The 20,936-nt window shown below is 47.7% G+C and overlaps 10 protein-coding genes across 10 annotated transcripts; 5 read left to right on the top strand and 5 right to left on the bottom strand.

The window, feature by feature from the left end:
- Positions 1-797: 797 nt before the first annotated feature.
- On the bottom strand, positions 798-1,594 carry acpA (acyl carrier protein; the record flags this gene model as incomplete). The annotated part of the gene is made up of 6 exons (XM_057182001.1): positions 798-805; positions 861-899; positions 966-1,014; positions 1,086-1,166; positions 1,271-1,288; positions 1,376-1,594. The coding sequence occupies 6 exons, from the start codon at positions 1,592-1,594 to the stop codon at positions 798-800; spliced, it is 414 nt and encodes a 137-aa protein (XP_057047351.1).
- Positions 1,595-1,877: 283 nt separating this feature from the next.
- Positions 1,878-2,708, top strand: N7518_001074 (NuoI/complex I 23 kDa subunit family protein; the record flags this gene model as incomplete). The annotated part of the gene is made up of 3 exons (XM_057182002.1): positions 1,878-2,143; positions 2,241-2,506; positions 2,578-2,708. The coding sequence occupies 3 exons, from the start codon at positions 1,878-1,880 to the stop codon at positions 2,706-2,708; spliced, it is 663 nt and encodes a 220-aa protein (XP_057047352.1).
- A 769-nt stretch (positions 2,709-3,477) lies between these two features.
- On the bottom strand, positions 3,478-6,395 carry N7518_001075 (putative 60S ribosome biogenesis protein Rrp14; the record flags this gene model as incomplete). Its single annotated transcript, XM_057182003.1, has 5 exons — positions 3,478-4,962; positions 5,079-5,189; positions 5,580-5,682; positions 5,838-6,060; positions 6,170-6,395. 5 exons carry the CDS (start codon positions 6,393-6,395, stop codon positions 3,478-3,480), a joined length of 2,148 nt encoding a protein of 715 aa, XP_057047353.1.
- A 1,764-nt stretch (positions 6,396-8,159) lies between these two features.
- On the top strand, positions 8,160-8,809 carry hel10 (putative high expression lethality protein Hel10; the record flags this gene model as incomplete). Its single annotated transcript, XM_057182004.1, has 2 exons — positions 8,160-8,440; positions 8,494-8,809. 2 exons carry the CDS (start codon positions 8,160-8,162, stop codon positions 8,807-8,809), a joined length of 597 nt encoding a protein of 198 aa, XP_057047354.1.
- A 486-nt stretch (positions 8,810-9,295) lies between these two features.
- N7518_001077 (mitochondrial 37S ribosomal protein uS2m) lies at positions 9,296-10,473 on the top strand (the record flags this gene model as incomplete). The annotated part of the gene is made up of 3 exons (XM_057182005.1): positions 9,296-9,326; positions 9,386-9,589; positions 9,662-10,473. 3 exons carry the CDS (start codon positions 9,296-9,298, stop codon positions 10,471-10,473), a joined length of 1,047 nt encoding a protein of 348 aa, XP_057047355.1.
- Positions 10,474-10,834: 361 nt separating this feature from the next.
- N7518_001078 (GNAT family N-acetyltransferase) lies at positions 10,835-11,482 on the bottom strand (the record flags this gene model as incomplete). Its single annotated transcript, XM_057182006.1, has 1 exon — positions 10,835-11,482. One exon carries the CDS (start codon positions 11,480-11,482, stop codon positions 10,835-10,837), a length of 648 nt encoding a protein of 215 aa, XP_057047356.1.
- Positions 11,483-12,710: 1,228 nt separating this feature from the next.
- N7518_001079 (ankyrin repeat domain-containing protein) lies at positions 12,711-16,675 on the top strand (the record flags this gene model as incomplete). Its single annotated transcript, XM_057182007.1, has 4 exons — positions 12,711-12,810; positions 12,908-13,344; positions 13,417-13,545; positions 13,592-16,675. The coding sequence occupies 4 exons, from the start codon at positions 12,711-12,713 to the stop codon at positions 16,673-16,675; spliced, it is 3,750 nt and encodes a 1,249-aa protein (XP_057047357.1).
- A 313-nt stretch (positions 16,676-16,988) lies between these two features.
- On the bottom strand, positions 16,989-17,663 carry N7518_001080 (uncharacterized protein; the record flags this gene model as incomplete). The annotated part of the gene is made up of 2 exons (XM_057182008.1): positions 16,989-17,308; positions 17,354-17,663. 2 exons carry the CDS (start codon positions 17,661-17,663, stop codon positions 16,989-16,991), a joined length of 630 nt encoding a protein of 209 aa, XP_057047358.1.
- Positions 17,664-18,491: 828 nt separating this feature from the next.
- On the top strand, positions 18,492-19,160 carry N7518_001081 (uncharacterized protein; the record flags this gene model as incomplete). Its single annotated transcript, XM_057182009.1, has 1 exon — positions 18,492-19,160. One exon carries the CDS (start codon positions 18,492-18,494, stop codon positions 19,158-19,160), a length of 669 nt encoding a protein of 222 aa, XP_057047359.1.
- A 478-nt stretch (positions 19,161-19,638) lies between these two features.
- N7518_001082 (uncharacterized protein) lies at positions 19,639-20,335 on the bottom strand (the record flags this gene model as incomplete). Its single annotated transcript, XM_057182010.1, has 2 exons — positions 19,639-20,187; positions 20,261-20,335. 2 exons carry the CDS (start codon positions 20,333-20,335, stop codon positions 19,639-19,641), a joined length of 624 nt encoding a protein of 207 aa, XP_057047360.1.
- Positions 20,336-20,936: the final 601 nt, after the last annotated feature.

Consider the following 20,936-nt stretch of genomic DNA (forward strand, 5'->3'; position numbering starts at 1 on the left):
GTTGGTGAGATGTTGAGAGGGACCGTTTAGGCCGAAAGTCTGCGGTTGAAGTGGGACTTTCGGTGTCAGGGGAAACCAGAGACCGAGTGGGCTTAGCCAGAACGATACAGTGTCGGGTATACTGAACTAAACCCGCCTAAATACGAGAGGAATAGGCGACTGTAAAGAATGGAGTTGTGAAAAGGGTGAAGTTCAAAGTAAGTTAGTTCGGTGATGTGGCTCTTTGAGTAACGGCGGGTGCTTAAACACCCAAGGGCTAGCAATCTCCGCGTTATGAGTCTATTTGACGGCTCTATTTTTTGAAAAATTGGGAATATAAGTTAGTATATACGTACAATCTATTCTTATATTTCGATATGCTTATGTACTCTATGTTTTTGTCTTGTGTTCACTATTAAACCAAAACATGTAGACAAAAGCCAACTAGACTTAGGACTACATCCATACATTCCATGGTAATCATATGAGATATAGAGGTAACTATGTACCTAAACATATACATATGTATGTATCTATCAATAAAGATGCCTCAAAGGGTCATTACGCTAAAAACATATACTAAATTGTCTAGACGCATATGGTGACTATCACTACGTAGCCGTTCTGCTTCAAAATTGCATAAATTGCACTCAAATGATATACACGATATAGGAAAGAAAAGCCACTGGCATGTATTCAGCATACAAAATAGCATGGCGGTTGAGTGTCACTGTGTCCAGCAAACCCCACTGATGCCAACATCCCGATTCTTTTTCTATCCGACTCTCCAACCGATCCCAGGTGTTCAAATTAAATATTTAGTGGGCTGTGAAAAAGTCAGCACATGTGAAGGAGGATGGGGTGCTATGGGATTCACATACCATCGGGCTGGGCCAGGATGTACTCGACAGCCTTGTCAACTATACATAATATTCATGTCAGCTCTGGTTGACGAACAATAACGAGGTCATCAAGCCCTAACATACCGCTGTGGATCTGGTCGGCCTCCTTGTCGGGGATCTCAATGCTGAACTCCTGTTGAGACGGTTAGATACCCATCATATAATATGCAATTGATGCTTTTCCGAGGAAAACCGGGCGCGTACCTCCTCAATGGCCATCACGACTTCGACGGTGTCCAGGCTGTCCAGACCAAGGTCGTTCGAGAAGTGGGAAGTGCCATTAATCTGCAGGTCAAATTGGTTTAGTTAATGAATGTTTTCAGTCGCCTCTCCCATAGCTCATAGCGATGTAGAGGTGGCGACGGTGCATCCGACAGATAATCACTGACCTTGCTGGCATCGGAGACCTAAGCATGAAACAAATTCAGTTAGTGATTTGTTTTTCGTCTATAGCCAATAGATGGCGAGATTTCCGGGGAAACAACATGACGCACCTTGTCGAAGTTCTTGAGCAGGTTGACTATCCGGCCCTCGGCCTCGCTCTTGCTAAGACCGGCAGGGGCGGAGTAGAGGCGGATACCCTGAGCGAAGCGAGGAGTGAATTGAGGGACCTGGGCAGCAATGGGGAAGCTGCGGATGTGGAAGGGAGCCGGGGTCTTGATGACACGGGGGGCGGAAGCCTTCAAGGAACGAACAATGGCGGAGCGGAACATGATGAAGTAGATTGATCGGACTAGCGCAAAGGCTGAAAAGATCTAAAGTATTAAAAAGAGATGGTGGAGAGTAAACGGGTAGAGATTGGGGAAAGACGGCTGCCGCAGAAGAGGAAAGATGTGAGGTCGCGCCCAGCAAAATCCTGCGGGCCAATCAACGCCCGACAGAAAGGAATGACCTAAGCCGGAAACCTGCAAACCACAACCTCAGACTTGCTCCCCTTCACCTCCAATTGAACCTCGATTGCCCCATATCTCCAACCTCACTCTCCTCTCCAAAACCATGGCCGCCACCCGCTCGGTCGCGAGGCTAATCGCCTACCGTCGGCCGACCCCCTTCGGATTGCTGGGCTCAACCGCAAACTTCTCTTCTTCGACGTACCGCGCAGCAACCCCAGCGGGACCCCCTCAGGCCGGGTTCCGCCTGCCCCCGCCCAAGCGCTGGGATCAGAGCTCCGAGTCTGCCTTGGACAAGGCCAGCAAATATTTCCTCATGGCAGAGATCTTCCGCGGCATGTACGTGGTGCTTGAGCAGTTTTTCAGACCACCGTAAGTCCTTGTCCCACTCAACCTTGCCGGCGATGCGGATCGCAATCCAAAATCAATGGATCGAAACATATCAACTAATTGCGTTGCCATGTTCCAGTTACACCATCTTCTACCCGTTCGAGAAGGGTCCTATCTCCCCCCGTTTCCGTGGCGAACACGCCCTCCGTCGCTATCCAACTGGTGAAGAGCGCTGCATTGCTTGCAAGCTCTGTGAGGCTATCTGCCCGGCCCAAGCTATTACCATTGAGGCCGAAGAGCGTGAGGATGGAAGCCGCCGCACGACCCGTTACGATATTGATATGACCAAGTGCATTTACTGTGGCTACTGCCAGGAGAGCTGCCCTGTGGATGCCATTGTTGAGAGTGAGTTCAACACCCTCCGGTTACGTCTTAATTGACATTCAAGCCGGATTACTAACATTTTTTTCTTCCAGCTTCCAACGCCGAATATGCCACCGAGACCCGCGAGGAGCTTCTGTACAACAAGGAGAAGCTCCTCTCCAATGGTGATAAGTGGGAGCCTGAGATTGCAGCTAGTGCTCGTGCAGATGCTCCCTACCGATAATCTATTTCCCTCCAATCTGATTGGGATCTTCAGGCAAATCCACATCTATTCCAAAATGTTAGATGTGTGGACACGAAGATTCTAGTCGCAATACCCATCCATTCAAGAGGCACTATGCCTCGAAAAACAAGAATGATTTTTAAGCTCATCACATTACTGTACATAACTTGCCCTCGATTGTGTTATCATCTTGTACTAGTCAATTCCTGAAGGAAATGCCTTTCCCTGGAACCCTGGCCCCCTTGTCTCTTTTTATTTCCTGTGTTATGGAATCTAGCAACTCATTTTCTTCTGGTTGAATTTCATATATAAATTCGGCAATCCCATCTTATATCTTCGCTGAACACTTTTTCGCTAACCGCATAAATATAGTACATCTTGAGTTCTATAGTTTTACATAGGCATAAAGACAAAAGGAACACATATACAGCTCGATAAGAAAATGATATTGTATTCACAGATAAATCAAATCGCTACCGATGCTGTCATGCATAGACATAAAGTGACAGATTAAGCTGCCAAAGACAAAAACGTAAACACCAGGCACCTTGATCTCCGGATGGATATTTCCCAGTTCAAAGTCTCAAAACACTTTTTTTTTGGTTCGGGGGCTTCTGTGTGCGATCTTGTTTTAGGGATGTAAACATCCAAGACACAAAGACTGATCTGAGGGGTATGCAGAGAAAAGGAAAAGAAGAATTTAAAACACGGGTTGATGTAAAAGCAAGTGAGAAACGAGATAAAAGTAAGCCACTAGATAGAAGCTTGTTTATTTCTTCTTGCCACCACCCTTGAAGCTGCCCTCAAATCCAGGACGAGCAGCCTTCTTCTTTCCACTGCTGCTAGACTTCTTCTTGCCCCCCTTGGTGCCCTTGTCGTCCCGGCGCTTGCGAAGGTTCTCCTCGCGCTTGTTCTGGCGCTGTTCCTTGGATTTGGCGACAGTGTCAATGCGGTCCCTCCACTCGCGCTCAGACTTCTTCTTTGCCGTTTCCTTGCGCTTGAGGGCCTTCTTCAGCAAAGAGGTGTCGTCGCGGACGCGCTCGCCGTGAGCACGCTTCTTCGCATTCAACCAAAGGTCCTTCTCTTCAACGTCGGCACGCTTGGTAGGGTCCATCTCTTCGAGACGGGCTTTCTTGGCCTCGGCAACCTTGAGCTGGGAAGCCGGATCACGGGCACCGCCAGTCTTCGGTTTTTCGCGTACGTTGGTTCCGGTGATATCTGTCTGCTGGCCGTCTGTGAACATCACACGGCCGAAGGAGAAGTTGTTGCTAGCGGAGCTGACGGACTCGGCAGGGGAGCGGGGGGATGCCAGGAGCGATCCAGAGCCACCGGGCGAGAAGCGGCGGGCCATGGCCTCGTCGTTCTTCTTTTCTTCCTCAACCTTGGCCTTTTCGCGCAGTTCTTTCTTGTGTGCCTTTCTTTGTTCGGCCTTTTGCCGGCGGGCTTCGATCAGCTCTTGGCGGTTGCGTGCAGGCTTGCCGTTGAGTCCATCTGCGTGGCGCTTGGCCCGGAGCTCATCCAGACGCTTCTGTAGACGCTGCTTCAACTCTTCGGGTGTGTGCTTAAGAGGCTTGGGCTCTGAGGATTTGACGTCGGTAGAGACGGAGGGAGGAACGATGGAGGAAATGGAGGAGGTGCCGGATTGGGGGTTTGAGGTATCGAAGGTAGGAGAGTCGGTGGTAGAAGGGGCAGAAGAAGGGTCTTCCTGTTCAGCGTTGAACTCAATAGAGAACCCTTCCTCGACAACACCGTCATCTTCTTGGTCGTCATCTTCTTCATCCTCGGACGCTTCAGTGTCCTTGGCTGCCTTGCCGTTAGACTTGGATGCAGATTTTTCCGAATCCTCGATTGGGGTAGTCGATGACTTCTTTCCCTGCTGGGATTTTTCCTTCCGGGCCGCATCCTTGGCCTTCTTTTTCTCCATTTGTGCGGCCTTTTTCTGGGCCTTCTTCTCTTCCTTTTGCTTTTTCCGTGCCTCGGCCTCTGCTGCCTTGGCGGCGTCTGGCTTATCAGTCTTTTCAACCTGCTTTTGCTTCTTGATGTTGGCGGCCCCGCGGTTCAGTCCTTCCTTAGGGGTCTCCGTGCCCATCTCTCCGTCGGACGAGTCGGACTCGAGGGTGCCGTCCTCCCGCTTTCGCTTGCGTGCGTTTTCATCCATCACGTCTTTGGCGGTCTTGGCGGCATCGGGGTTCAGCTTCGCCCGCTTCGCCTCGCGTGCTTGTTCTTTGGTTTGCTTTTTGCGTTGCCATTGATCCTAAAAATGAGGATGATGGTCAGACAGAGATCTTCAGAATTAAAGATAAAGCCAAGAACACAAGCTGACTCCAATCCGAAAGCCGCTGACTTATGAAATGCAACAGGGTCACATACACTTGTATCTTCTTCGCCATAATAATATTTGGCGGGGATCAAAGACAGCAGACCGTCAAATGCCTGCGCATGGCTGCGCAGCCGTTCCTTGAGGGCAGTCAGCTCGCAATCCTTGCGGGGCATTCTCCGAGTGCACAAACCTCGATATCATCCATAATATTTCCAGTACACAGAAATTGTATTCTGGAAGGGAAAGCTAGACAGTCAAGCGCAACGAAAAATTTTGGGGAAGGAAATCTTGGCGCTACAATTGTCTCCGCTTCGGCTGGTTCACCGCCCTCACACAACAATTTTGCTGTGCTGGTCCGTGCATTTTGATAGACAGGCTCCAGGTCGGTTGATTGTTCCCTTCACCGTATTCTTTCTATTCATCCTTTTTGATTGTGCTCTTTTTTACCTTGATCTTCTATTGATTCCATGGTTATGCATTGTTTTATCCAATACATGAATAGGCACTCCATGATAAATGACGTGGATATTCTCTCCACTTCTATATCAGACCTGATCCACGAGGCCAGTCCTAACATCTAGTCCAGGGCATCCCTCGCTTTTGATACTTGTCACATTCCCATACGGCCAAGGATCTGTCCAAATCACGTCGAATCTGAAACAATTAGCGCAGGACATAACACAAGGCAAACAAACGCGCTTCTGTCGAGTCGCGAGTCGAGGGTTCATGAGACAACCGTCTCCCAGGCATATATCAAGCGATGCGAATCTCATACTAACAAGAAGACATCTGAGGATACAATTACCTACCGCTTATTTGGATATTCAATAGGCTCCCAAGCACCAAGCTCCTCCACAATCCCACTCATAGTCGAGTGCCGCCATGCAATCAAAATGTTTCCCGGTCCGTCATACGACCTGATCGCCTTAGCCACACATTTCACTTTGTTCCGCTTGCAATGTGTGTCAACTCTGAGACCCAAATCTTTGGCAAGGGGTAGAACGGTTTCAAACGCACGGCCATGTGTGCCATCTACAGGCAGAAAGCATATTGTCAGCCATGTCTATGACATTCAACCACCTGCGCGCCTCGTTGCAGCACTGTGGTGTCGATTTGCTCTCGAGTATTGTTGTAAACCTACCCCATTTCACACGAGGTGCCATAATATGCCCGATGTTGTACTCCGAGCCTTGGCCGAAAACATGTCTCAGGCACTGTGCCCGCTTAACCCCGTCTAAGGTCAAACCATGGTCGTTGGGATCCCGAGGCTTCTCGCCGTGTCGAATTATATAGACCGTTGGGTGTGGTTTTGCGGACACGATACCGAGGCAAAAGCACAGAGCTGAGAGGACCAATTGCAGTCGCATTTTTGGCACATACACTAATTAACCCAGTCGTATACAAAGTAAGCGGGTAATAGCTAATGTATGGACAGTCGAGCAGTGGAAGATCACAGAAAATGATCTTTGGGGACAATTATAAGAATGTGGGAAAAAGCAAAACCTCACGGAAATTTGCTCATGTCGATCGGGTGCCCTTAGCTCTAGTTATAAGTACAGAACACCATTTTGTTATGGAGTCACATACCGAAGAGCACAATAGGGCTGACACAAAAAAAAGCAAAGGTGGATCAGCAGATGACATTCCAATGATATGATCATCCAACAGCAAGGGCGAAGGAAAGCATAAGGTTCTGCAAGTTGACAAACTACAGGCAGGCGTTCGGTCGATGTGCTATGATTCAGTGGTTTGATTGGTCTGCAGATTATGCATGTTCATTTTACTGCATCGATCGACTCGGGTTTGGGAATGATCTCGGAGATCTGTACACAGTACATATGCAGCGGTGTTTATAGTCAAGAGCACATGTACAACTGCGATTTAGTTTATAAACGTATGGAACAGATCTAATGACAATGAACCTGTGGTCGGAGTATATCTCGGATGTGATTTAAGACTCTCGCAATTCGATGGTGGTCAGCGTGCATGCTGTACAACGTAGGATATATATGAGGACCCTAGGGGTAGATCAACCTACTGTCACCCGATCGGATCAAGTCCCATGTAATAGTCCCATGTTTAAACCAGTCATGCGTCAATCATAATCGATCATCTAGCCCACTAGAAACGAGAGCATCTAAGTGGTCCACGGCATGGAGATATGGGAATCGGGGGAGGGGCAACACACAAGCCAGGCTTGGTGATTTATGAAAGAAAATAGTCTGGTGACCGGCTCCTTTGCCAATATTCATTGAAGGCAGTATGTGTCTATTAATTTAGTAATTCCTCGGTCGTATGCCCTAGATATATATTGTTGACACCAAGTGATTGACGTTGTACAACATACACTGTTGCCTCCCGATTCGCCATCATGTGATGGTCACCTGAGCATGTCATCATTATGACTTCAAAGCAATTTGACTTCGATGTTGTTTTGACAACATGTTGTCAATCGTAATAGTTGGTATATAGACTTGGCTTCAGGCGCTATTATCTCTTAGAATCAGAAATTCACGACTCATGATGTCTTCGGCAAATGACGCCACCTTTAACTGTTCTGTTCAGCTTACTCCGTAGCGTAGGCAGCCACATAAAACCGTCCCAATACAGACGATACAGAGGAGACCTCGGGAGCCAATGTGCGGCAGCGGAGAAAGCGATTCTGGAAGATCCGTGGAAGCCGATAGATCCGCGTAATCTATTTTGGGCCTAATCTGGTAATGTATAAACCGAGGCTGAGCCCGGCATAGCCACAGTAGGTTACAGTATTGTGTTCCAAAGTTGGGACTGTGGCTGTGTAAGTGACTTAATCAGAGGCTGAGTGCATCCTCCATCGATAGATTTCACGTCCGAACTAGTAAAAGACGGTAAATGCAAAGATGCGCAAGATGCCCAGGCGTACAGGGCTGAAAATGCCCGACGCTTACCAACGCTGCGCCTCCCCTCGTTCCGTAACGTTTCGCTTGCCATGTGGGGTTCTTACCGTCAGCCCTGTGGTTACTTGAAGTCACCTCTTATAAAAGGTTGCCCCCCTCACTTGACTTCTCTTCATCACTTACCACTCCTCACATCTACACTACCCCACCTTCCATCATCCATCAATTTTCTATCAAGCCAATTCAAATTACATCATGTCCGGCTACGACCAGTACAACCAGGGTGGCTACGGCCAGCAGCAAGGCTATGGTGGCCAACAAGGCTACGGTGGCCAGCAAGGCTACGGCCAACAGCAACAGTACGGTCAGGGTCAAGAGGGCTACGGCCAGCAAGGCTATGGCCAGCAGCAGGGTTCTTCCGACTACTCCGGCCAGCAGCAACAGGGCTACGGCCAGCAGCAGGGTGGTGGTTCTTCCGACTACTACTCCGGCCAGCAGCAGCAAGGCTATGGCCAGCAGGACCAGAACCGCCAGGGGTATGTCCTTCCCTCTCCATTCATTTCATTCATTATGTACTAACATATCATAGTGGCTATGAGCAGCAGCAGGGTGCTCCCGGTGAGGCCCAGGAGGGCGAGCGTGGTCTTGCCGGCGCCCTCGCTGGTGGTGCTGCCGGTGGCTTCGCTGGCCACAAGGTCAACCACGGTTTCCTCGGAACAATCGGTGGAGCCATCATTGGTAGCATTGCTGAAGACGCTGTCAAGAAGCACCGCAACAGCGACAACCAATCTCCTCCTCAGTACGGTGCCCCCCCTCCCAACGGTCAATATGGCGGCGGCCCTCCTTCCCACAATGGTAGCGGCGGCTCCATGATGGATCAGCTCGGTGGCTTCTTCAAGAAGTAGAAGGTTTTCGATGAACCTCCCTCTTGCGTTTTCTGCCTGACGACACGGTTTTCATGAATTTCTTTCTTTGCTCTTATTATCCCAATGGGTCGGCATGCATTTTTCTTTTCGCCTTCCGCCAGATCGCTTTCAATTTTCATGGGTTTTTTTCTCCTCCTTCAAGGGGCTTGTACCATGACAAGAGCTGCGTTGATATTGGAAATCACCTTTGTGTGGTCTGACCATAATTTTCAGAATTGCAACGTGATTAACTTGCAACATTCCTTGTAAAAGACAGTAAACCAATTAAGTAAACTGCCATGGCAAATCAAAATGATAGAGAATTCTGTCTGTGTGTATATTGTAGCAGGCGGAGAGGCCAAAACACAACCCCAAGTGGAATAGCGCACGGCCTCAGGCATCAACCGCCAAGCCCGACAAAAGTTCGAGCGGACGAGTCCCCAGTAACCTCCTCGTCAGACATATCTGCAATTTAGCATTCCCAAAATGATTATACGGAAGCTTTGTATGCGCCAGGGTTAGTTTAGTCCAATTGCCGCTATCATATTCAATGTCCCTGCTAACAACATCCCACAGGCCGCCAGCTCCTTGCTCTGAGCCGACGAGCTCCGATCTCCAGTCGTTTCCAATCGACATTGCCCGAAACCCCAGTCGAGACATTGCAAAAATCCATCAGAGATGAGATCTCTCGCCCAGAAAACCCCCTCTTTGAGATGGTACAGGCGCAATCTGAGGCCAGCACACCCGCACAACAAGAGTTCACATCAGACGAGCCGCAAAGTGAGCCGCGAATATCTTCTCGGAGATTCCTCCAACGCATCAACTAACCTTGTCTTTCTTTTCTTCCCCCAGGAAGCAATTTCAAAAAGCTCGGCACAAGCGTGAAATCCTCCTACGACCCCGAAAATGTTATCCGCAACCCTCCCAAGCCATCCCAGATCTCCCTGGAAATGCTGCTCGCAGCAGGAACACACCTGGGCCACTCAACCTCGCGCTGGAACCCACAGAACTCGCGATACATCTTCGGTATACGCGAGGGAGTGCACATTATCTCGTTGGACGTAACAGCCGCGCACCTCCGCCGCGCCGCAAAAGTCGTCGAGGAAGTCGCTGCACGTGGCGGACTAATCCTCTTCGCCGGCACGCGGAAGGGTCAGAAGCGGGCCGTTGTCAAGGCGGCGTCGCTGGCAAAGGGCTACCACATTTTCGAGCGGTGGATTCCGGGCTCTCTGACGAACGGCGAGCAGATTCTCGGCCACTGTGAGACGAAGGTTGTCAACGCGCTGGACGAGGAATTGCCCAAATTCAAGTCTGATCTTGCTGATCGCCCGTCGCTCAAGCCCGATTTGGTGATTTGTCTTAACCCGCTTGAGAATGTTGTCTTGCTGCATGAGTGTGGCCTAAACAATGTTCCTACTATCGGTGTTATTGATACCGATGCGGATCCTACGCGAGTTACTTACCCGATTCCCTCGAACGATGATAGTCTGCGGGCTACTTGTCTTATTGCGGGCATACTTGGTCGTGCTGGTGAGGCGGGTCAGTTGCGTCGGTTGAAGATGGCAAGGGAGGGTCGGACTTCTTACAATCCTATCACAGCTGAGGAGCTGCGTCTTGATCCGTTTACGGGTCAGGCTCCTGGTGGTGAGGGTCAGAAGAAGTAGGGGGATGCGAGTTGTGTATTCCTTCTGATTGCATTTTCCTTTCATTTTTAGTATCCGGTCGATTGCATTGAAACGACGGGACTCTGTATTGTATAGATGATTCCAGGTCTTGGTGTTGAGATATGTATTAACAACTTTGAGTCAATTTTGGTTCTTTTTTTTACTTGAGTCCAGCCTGTAATGAGGGGACGATACATCAGTAACAGCTTCTGGAGGGCTTAAGCCTGTGGTCTTCGGTATAGGTAGTTGGGCTAAAGATGTGATCTCGCTTTTAAATCCCTCAGAAAATCGCAGGATGAAAGGCATCACTTTGCCGGCCTGTTCAACGCCAACTATACACTTATATCGACACAGACGAGATCTATCGCTTTGGAAGAAAACGAAAAGCAACAAGGTTCACCGTCTTGGTACCATCCACCTCGAGAAACTCGCGGAATCGCTCAAACCCACATTTCAACAGTACCCTCTGGCTTCCACTATTGCTTGCTTCCGTGATAGCGATGAGGCACTCATCCACTACACCTTCTCCAACGACCATTTCTTTCTGAACTCTGACCTCCCGCTCCGCGCGAGGCAATTCTGACCAAAACCGCAGCCAGGCGCTCAAGAACTCTGTCGCGATGCCTTTCCCCCAAGCGTCCGTCCGAAGCATGTATCCAACTTCAGGCCACCCATGCGTTCCAGGATACAGATGACAGCCACCGATACCGATAAGCTCGCCCGTGTTCTTCAGACAAATGGCGCAATTGGCGGTGGTAAGATCGTTTGGTGGTAGGAAAGCATCCAGTTTGGATTTTGTCTTCTCAAGACTTTCGTCGATACACCCCGCCTTGGTCCACCTCATGACTTCTTCCTGTGTGTGCAAGACGTGTAACTCTTCCAAGTCGGTTGGTTGGAGGGCACGGACAAGTAAGCGATCCGTGGTTATTGCTGCGCGCTCGCTATTTGCGGGGAGCGGGACTGTGGGCAAGAATGCCTTCACAATTACAAATTCTCCCTCTGTGGCCATGTTGATACCTACTTCCAGTGCTGCTTTCCAGAAAGTACCTGTGTGTGTGGCACGGTTGAGTCACTAAACCCTGGAATCCATTCTAACCTTGAAAGTGCACTAGTGGGACAAACCCACCTTGGCCTAACTCCGAACTGTAATTGGTGTGTCACTTTGATACATAAAATGCCAATATTTCTAGGCAATGTGGCCTAGATTGATCAGAAAGAAAGGCTAGTATGCATTTTATCAAGAGAGATGGAGGATGGACAAGAGAAGGTAGAGAGTACGAGATCTATTTACCCTGACTGTTAAATGTGGATGCCTCAGGAAATGGCACAGGAAATGCATCTCAACAACACTTGAAAAGCTGAAATGGTATAGGACATTTACGATCCAAGAGCAAACAAACCAAAGGCGCCCTGGATAATGGCGGTCAACGGAGGTTACCTTCACGGTGGCCTGCATAGCCCTAAACGAGTAGTCCTACTTGGGACCTCACGGTGTACTACAGTATTTGTCTCTTGGCATCTGCATATACCCGCCAGTCAATATAGGCCCTCATGATCGGCCACATGTCTCAGCTAGGCACTTGGTCGCCGGAGGTCTCAAAACTATTCTCATTGAATAACGAGAATCCCCAGAATCCCCCAATACCTTTATCTCCATCGGGACCTCAATAAAGATCTATAGAAATGGAAGGCCTAATAATCGATATAATCTTGTAAGGTTGTAGAGATGGTATAATACAGGTTGGGAATTTCAGATTTTAGAGACCTTTGAGACCTCCGGCAACAGGAACCTGCTCTTAGCCCAGTAATTGTATCAGTTGTGTTGCAGGTATGTTCGCTACCCGGTACAATACAAATTCACAGCTCACACGTTTAATATAATCACCTAGATCTGGAGTAGGCTGTAATGGGATACTTCGACTGCGATCACATCACTGGAGGGCCCTCTCGAGGTTCTTCAAGACGGACAGCAATGCAACCACTTAATAAATTGTACATGTATGTGATATTTACAATACATGCCACGCGGATTAGCAAGCTCGCCTGTAACAATATCCGAGACAGTTACCCCGTATACGTGCTACCAATCCAATTTATGATGCATGAGTCACGGTTACTTTCAAATTCATAGGGATGTTTAGAACTGAAATCTATATACCCGCAGACCACTCACTACAACGTCGAAGTCTTGAAAAGCTCAAAGTCATTGACCACCATGCCACAATCAAAAGCAAAAGATGAAGGTTCTCGGCACCGGTTACACCGACAATTGGATCGCTTCCGCTCTATATATTCGAATTTTGACCTATCAAAACACATCCAGGGGCTTTCTACAAAGTGAGTTTGAACATAATTGAGTAATTGAACGGTGCTAATCAGGTAAACAGACCGTTTATTCCAAAAGCGTCCACTGCGAGCTCGTTGCCTCTCATAGAAGGGAGTGATACCCCTACAGTCTTGACCAATACTAGCAAAGGCGAAACTCAAAACCTAGCCTCTCGGAGCATCGTCTATGGGAACAGTCTTGCACAAAACACTACCGATCTATTGGTTTCAAGCGATGGTGTTAGCAACAGTATTGCTTCTGCAGACCTGTGGAGTGCAGCATACCGCGAGGCAGTTGAAATGTTTGGGAAGGAACTGGACATCGCTGATATGAAGGGAAAGAATGTCATGCAGCTATTCCATGACCTTGAAGTTACTGGAAAAGAAAAAGTCCACGAATCTGCCTTTCTGAGGGGCTTGAATTATTTGCGAGCACACAAAATATATCTCGAGGGATTCAAGCTAGCGCTGGATCTATCAAGCCCACTGGCAAATATGGAACCAGCTACAAATGCGGCTTTTGGTGTGGTTAGAAGCGTGACTGCGGTAAGCTCCGTCCATGACAACGTTGAATGAACTAATGATTGTTGTATCAAACGCTTATTAATCTGCTGGCAGATTGCTATCAGCTTTGCAACCGCTGATTTGGACTTCGCGAAGCAAATTGTAGCGATGCTGAAGCAAATTGCCTACATCGATGACTGTGACACGCTTGGCCAGAAAGCGGATAGGAACGACATCCATAAAGTATTTACTGGAAATTCCTTCTCAAAGCTTTTCTAATATTTTGCAGGCACTCGTCTCGGTGTATCAAAAGATCCTCGAGTTCTACGAAGCTGCACTTGAGATCTTGAAAAGGACTGGAGCAAGATTCATAATGAAAATGGTTCTGGAGAACGACCGCCTTCCAACCATTGTGCAAGAATTTCTGGAATGTTCACAAAATCTCACGAAGATCATAAGTAAAGCGACGTGCGAAATCCAGACCGATATTCAACGTATGCTCTATGATCGTGAAAGTAAGTCTTCATACATTTCACGCTGTTATACGCATTCTTACCTGATCCAAGTTTCCAGATGGCTGGGTGGTGACAAGATGAGCCAACAAACCCAGTACCATCAATATTTGACCGAACAACGAGCTGATAAAGCTTGTGAATTCTTACTGGAGAATCCCAATTTCATCAACTGGTACCGAGCTTCCGATTCACAGCAGTTGATGATCTTCGGCGATATGGGCAGTGGAAAAAGCTTTGCTATGGCATTTCTTGCGGACGAGCTGGTACGAAGAAGCAAACACCAACTACCTCAGCCCAAGGTCTGCTATTACTATTGCCGGGATGATGAGACGGGGAAAACCGTCTTCATATTATCGGCTCTAATTTTATCGCTCCTTGGGCAGCTCACGGGTCTGAAGAAGCCATTTGTTCAGTGGTACAAGGAGGCTCAGAACTCCGGGGACTTTGATCCGGCGACAAATTTCAAAACACTGGGAGAGTTCCTATGCAAAGTGCTCGAAGCAATTGATCGCCCGGTCTTTGTGGTGATTGATGGCCTGGACGAGTGCAATAGAGAATCCCGAAGTAATCTCCTGACAATATTGCGAAAATTGTTACAGAGAGTTTCGGGGCTGAAAATCATACTGTCTTCCCGTACACAGGATGAGATCTTGGAACGGCTTCACGATACGGCTAAGATCGAAATGGTAACTGACGCTCATCGAGATGGCATTATCGTCGCAAAAGTCGTCGAAAGAAAGTTGTTCGATCTATCGCCGAATGTCAAGTCACTTGTCATCGACAGACTTACTCGTCTAGCAAAAGGAAGCGCCATATGGACGAGGATGACCATTGAGCTGATTGAAACCCGCAAAATTATGGCATTCGATCCGATGAAAAGCTTCTTGGAAGAAATGTCACTCCCCGAACAGCTATCAGAAGTTTACAGCACGTTGCTCTCCCGCTGCTCTTCAAACGATCCCGACAACCTCAAAATTGCCAGTACCGCGCTCAAGATTCTCGCCACCACTAACCGAAATTTGAGCATACTAGAGCTCGGCTGGGCCGTTGCATTAGGTACGACTCGACATGTCACTACCGTAGATGCTCTTGCCAAGCTAGTGGATCACCAGAGAGTCATGAGGTTAATTCACCCGTTCATTGCTCACGTCGAGTTCAAAGACGTAAAGAAGCACCAGGTTCGACTCGTGCACCAGTCGGTGAAGGAGTTTGTACTGAAGAATTTCGTCTCGAATCAGCCATGGCGACACGGTCCAATCTCAAGAGAACCCGATGAAATGATTCTTGACCAGTGCTCTGAAAGTCTGCAGGCATTTATCCTTGATATTTGCACCAGGTATCTTCTTCTTGAAGACATTGGCAGAAGAACTCTGTTCTCCGAGGATCTTGTGGCAATTGCAGAGCTGCCCCAAGACATATTCAACGATAACGAAGGGCCGATCGAGTACGACAAAAATTGCACATGGGAAGCTTGGGAGGAGGATATGATCCATTTTGATCCCACTGACCGCGGCTTTGGAGAGTTCTTTGTCTACGCATCATGCCATTGGTTGAACCACTTCTGCACCATTACAGCTGAACATCTTCCAAGTCTAGAAACCATAGAGAAGATATGCCAAGCGGGCTCGACTCGATTAAGCAATTGGATTCAACAAAACTGCCGCCCGGGCTGCACGTTAACGCCAAGATTTGAGTTTGAAAGCAGTCTGTACGATCCTCTCAGCATCGCTTCGCTTTATGGCTCAGTAGCCATGCTACGAGATATGCTTGAAAACTCATCCTTCGACAAGGACATTTTTCTGGAACAGTCGGCTATGAGAGCTGCTCATGAGATTCTCCGATGGGGGGACGTATCAAGACTTGGAATCATCTTCTTCAGTGATCGACTTGGTCATCAGCTACGAAATCTTGACTTTTTCCGACTTATCATCAAATGGTGGTGCAACCGCACTCTCACCAACCACCAATGCGATCTTGTATTTGATCTTGTCAATGATGTGTCAAATCAATTGGTCCAGGAACAATGGGGAAATGAACTTCTGTGCATAGCTGCTAGTGCAGGCTGCATGCCCATAATCCGGCGGCTAATGACCAGCGCTCAGCATAGTCCAGAGCTAAAGAGCGAATTGCTGCGTGGGTATCGACTCGAACAATGGTCACAAGTTGTCAAACCAACACATCAGTCGATCGGAGAGGCTGTTTTGAGAAACAACCTTGACGTGGTACAATATTTACTGGGTGAGAGTGGCATCGAAGCCCTTCTTCGATATCGGAATTCCCGTGGTGAAAACGTTCTGCATTTGGCGTCAAAAACCTGCAACCCAGATATCTTCCGACTATTGGCCCTTCATTTCCAGGAAGGAATCCACCAAGAAGATGATCAAGGCGACACAGCTCTAGTGCGGATAATCACCAGTTCTTCACCCACAAAAGACCGGTACGAGTCGGCGAAGATTCTCCTCTCACATTATGACACGGACTGGAATTTCCATTCTTGGAATGAGCAACATAATGCTTTGCGGGCCGCTGTGAAGATTTGCGATCTAGGCATGTGTTGCCTTTTGATATGTATTGGCAAGATCAACGCACTTCCATCCATGACCTGTGATAGCGTGAGCCAAGTCGATCTGGAAAACATACGTGTTGAAAATGAGGGGAATATGCTGGAGATCTTAGCGGATCTTTTTGAGATCATGAAAGTGCTGCCCAATGACGATTCAGCGCAGCTTTTTGGTCCAATGACGGAGCGGTCTATTCGGAAATTGGCTGAGGACCGTTTTAACAGTGACTTTGGAGATCTAATTAGTGGTTTACATCCTGTTGAAGTGGTCTGTCGGACTCACAAGAGCCATCAGTGATCGTGGAAGCCAACGAACCATGTAAATATTATTGTCTTGGAATAATTTGTTCTTTGTGGGTTTACTTTCTCGAAACCCATGGTGTGAACGCTCAATCGTATCTATATTTACATCATAACAAGGTTTTTGAACATCTTGATGAACGCCCTTGTCAACCTAGAGTCTATGTCATTGTGACCTTCCCTCCAGAAACACGTAGACACGGCTGTCACCGACAGAAAATGAACGGGAATGGACTGGAATGATATATAATAATTAATTGTCCAGTAAAACAGAGGCCAACATTCGTTTTCTACTCCAACTGCGCCAGGACCTATCTATTGATCAAGACAACCCATCCAAGCTTTTGCAGAAATTCTCTTGCCCAAGTGTCCGGAGATCCACTGTAAACCCTTATAGTGAACTTTTTCAGAGAGACAATGCCTTTTAATTGCGCATCGATTTCCAAGAACACCTCTTGAGCGGGCTTGGTATCGTCGAGATTCCCCTGGAGCAGGCTGCGGGAATTCCGGCTGTAGGCGATAGTTTCCAGCGTTTTCAGGTGTGTAAATTCTTTTTGGAGAAGCTGAAAGCTCTGCAAGCTGTCCTCTCTAAGCCTGACTTCTCCTGACTGGCCTTCTACCCTCTTTGTAGCTGGGAAATTGATACATAGATGGGACAGTAAACCTGCATTCACACGTCCAATGCAGTTCAGAAAGGACTTCAAAAGGCCGCCCTCGCTTTGCATTGTTTCCACTTCCTGAAGAGTGAAATGGTTCGTGCCATAAAGAACTACTTTGGCTTCGTCGTATATCTGTCGGTTGATGTATAGCAATGCAAGCCATCGATAAGGCTTTTGGGGTTCGAAGCTCTGCACTGGGCCCCCTGGATCTTGAAAAAGATAGATTGTGTCAGGTACCGTAAGTACATATTTGTAAACCTCATTGCGAACTTCGACAGGTAAACTGAGAAATCCGACAGCGGAGGCACTTGGTTGTGATAGCGACATGTTGAAAGAATTGAGGTGTTCTGAAGAGGGGTAGGTATTTTTGGCAGGTGATATGGAACTCAAGGCCTACAGTTGTCTGTCGTTCAAGATATATATTGAGATGCGAAATGCGTTGATAGCTTTGTTTTGATCCGAAGCAAAGCCATTCGTTACGCCGTTTTGCGAGGCAATCGAGACAGAATTCACGGTTGCACTGTTAAATAGCCCCTCTCATCGGAATGAGAGATTAACAGCACGTGGATAATTGGAGGTTATAACCTTGGAATCTAGTCGGGATTTTGTTAGATTTCTCACAGGATATGTCATCTTCTCATTTACTTGCCGTGATGGATCCTATAGTAAGTGGATGGATGCAAATGCCAACGTCTGACTTGGCGGGTAAAATTCTCCGGGAAGTCCACCGGTGGGGTAATTGACTTTGTCCACTTTTGTTCGAACGGCTGCCTCAGGCCTCTGTTTTACAGTTCAATGCGGCTCTACAATTTCCCATGGGTCTACAAGTTCCAACCTTGGAAAAGCCTTTAAGCTTATTTTTCCAACCTTCATGACTTCCAGTTGTTCTTTGTTTATTGGATTTCTTTCTCTTTGCATTGTTTTCTTTGGCTTCATAGTCTTTGCATAGTCTTCATTGCATTGAGAGTTTTCTTTGAACTCCAAGCCGTCTCGACTCTCTCAACTATATAAAAGCCAACACTGGCCACCATTAAATTCCGTGAGAAGGACATACTATACCCAGATGTAATAGTCACCGAGCGTCTTTACATACTCTTCTATTATTTCATCTTATTCTCATCTTATCCAGCCCTTTAACCATTTTCACAAAGCAAAATGGCCGACAATTACCCTCTGTGGGAAAAGAAGGGACGAAGCCTACAGAAATGGATCGAGAACTACCGTGCAGCGGGTTGCCCGTACCCTATTTCCACTTTCAATCTGAAGCCCAGGCACCCGGACTATACCGTCGATCGCACATCTGTGCATCTAGACGCAAAATTATTGACCGCCCTTAACATGAGCAACGCGAATTCCACCTATCAAAGCATTAGCATTAGGCAGCGCGACGAAGGTCCGCCAGTGTGGTGGATTGGGCGCACTGGACCAGGTGTGATCTTTATTGACGATATCTTTAGGTCCAAGAGAAGCGACGATCCATATATATCCGAGTTCACCAAGGCAGCCTACAAACTGGATTTCCCCCTGGATAGTCTGAGGAATGTATTTATTCCCAATGTAAACGAAGTGAACACCATTTCGTGTATCAGAAAGGTGTACAAATCCCGCGAAGGACTTCGTTATCCATCTAGCACACAGCAGACTTGGGAGCCGTCCTCGTCTGAGTTCAATGCTCTGCTAGGGACTGGAATCGGCAAAACCATTGCAGCATTCGTTCTGTGTGCATGGGGCCAAGGGAGAAAGAGAATTGCGAGAATTGTTACTTTCCACATTGGTGCCGACGTTCACAAGCTGTATATGCGGTTCGATCTGGATGATATGTGAGAATTTCTTCCTTGCTTTCGTTGGCCATGTGATCGTTTTGAATGTTTACCTTGAGGTGAGTAGGTAGAATAAATTGTCTGCGAAAGTTTCTTCAATCGCATTTATATCTAGGAATTGGCAATTGGCGATTTTGACCTAATAAATTTCTGACAAGGCGTGATTTTTACAGCAGCGCTTCAGAAATATAGAAAAAGGTGCAGATATCTGAGTCGGATATCATGATATCATGATCATAAACAAAACAATAGTATGTAAACACATGGAGACCGCAGCCTCAAATGCCGTAAATGACCATATTTCCAGCACATACAACGAAAATCCCAATATGGTACCCATCGCTGCGATTGCAAAATTGTTCTGGTTTCATCCACTCAAGGAAATATCCCAATCCGTATCTCATTAAGGCATGTGATCTTCATAAAATCATCAAAAACACCTTGCGTAAAAGAAAAAGGAAAGCCGATCGTATAAAATCAAATCAAACGACATAAGGCGCGGGTCTGCTGCGACTGGAGCTGCGATGACGCGAGTGCGAACCAGAGCCATGACCACGACGACTGGAATGACTGCGTCTCCGAACAGTCGTCTCCTTAACAACAACCGGGCGATGCGAGTGGTACAAAAACAGCGCAAGCAGCGCAGTCCAGAAGAAGAATATCGTCTCCATGATACCAAGTGCGAAGCAAGCCTTCAGCATAGCGCAGGTCTTGTTGACGTCCAGCGACAGCGGATTATTTGTACTCTGGCCATAGGACCCGAATGGACCCAGAGAGATCCAGACGGAGCCGCCATGCCAGCTGGCACAGTTGGCGTTGGTGATAAATCGGAGCTCGTAGACAGCTGCAATGAAGGCGCCGACGAAGAGCAGGTCCATGAACGCGACGAAGATTGCGGATCGCTTTGTTGTTGAGAAGCGGATTAGCGTGTCGATGGCCCAGAAGACGGCGATTACGCTGACGATGAAGAGGACCAGGATATACGGTGGGGTCAGCAGGTTTGCTTTCAGATAGCCGTTAACGAAGTAGGCCTATATTCAGAGACATCATTAGCGGGAGACTCGGAGGGGTATTGCTGATCGGACTGGTTAACAGTGGACATACCAGCATGCCAATGATTGGAATCAGGAAGACGATCTCAACCAGGCGATTGAATATGAAGAACACGCTGCCAATCATCTTGACGGTTTAAAGAGAGATTGGGTTTCAGATCTTTGGAATGTGCAACTGTCCCGACGTGCTTGGGGTATGTCCGAGGCGCCGTAACAAGATCGTGGGGCTACACGAGCTCGCGAAAAAAAGCACAGGCAGTTGCGATTACAGTGCAGGATGCACGATTTAGAAGACGCAGAAGGATACAGAAGAGAAAGTAAAAAGGAAAAGGAAAATAGACAGAATAAAGAGGAAATCACAAAAAGATATTCAGCGTCATCTTGGGCCGAGGAGGCTGGGCGATTCACAACGCACGATGTCGGTGGCTGGGGTATCCCGAGTCCTCCATGATGGGTCTCGGCATTTTTGATATATTGATTAGTCTAGGAACCTGCATGAGCAGTCACTTTTGATCCACGCCTTGCATTTGATTACTCCGTATCCCTCGGGATGATAGGTTAGGGCATGAGAATATAGATGATCGTTGTCAAGCCAACCACATAAGTGGAGACTCTACGGGGAACTACTGGACTGGACTTCATTGCACTTGGAAATTGCATAGAACTATTTCTGTTTGAAGAGATAGAGGACTTTTGTTAAATTCATGCTTGGTCTCGGCAACAAATGC

This window comes from Penicillium psychrosexuale (assembly GCF_028828465.1).
Source record: "Penicillium psychrosexuale strain IBT 29551 chromosome Unknown utg000001l, whole genome shotgun sequence".
Lineage (NCBI taxonomy): Eukaryota > Fungi > Ascomycota > Eurotiomycetes > Eurotiales > Aspergillaceae > Penicillium > Penicillium psychrosexuale.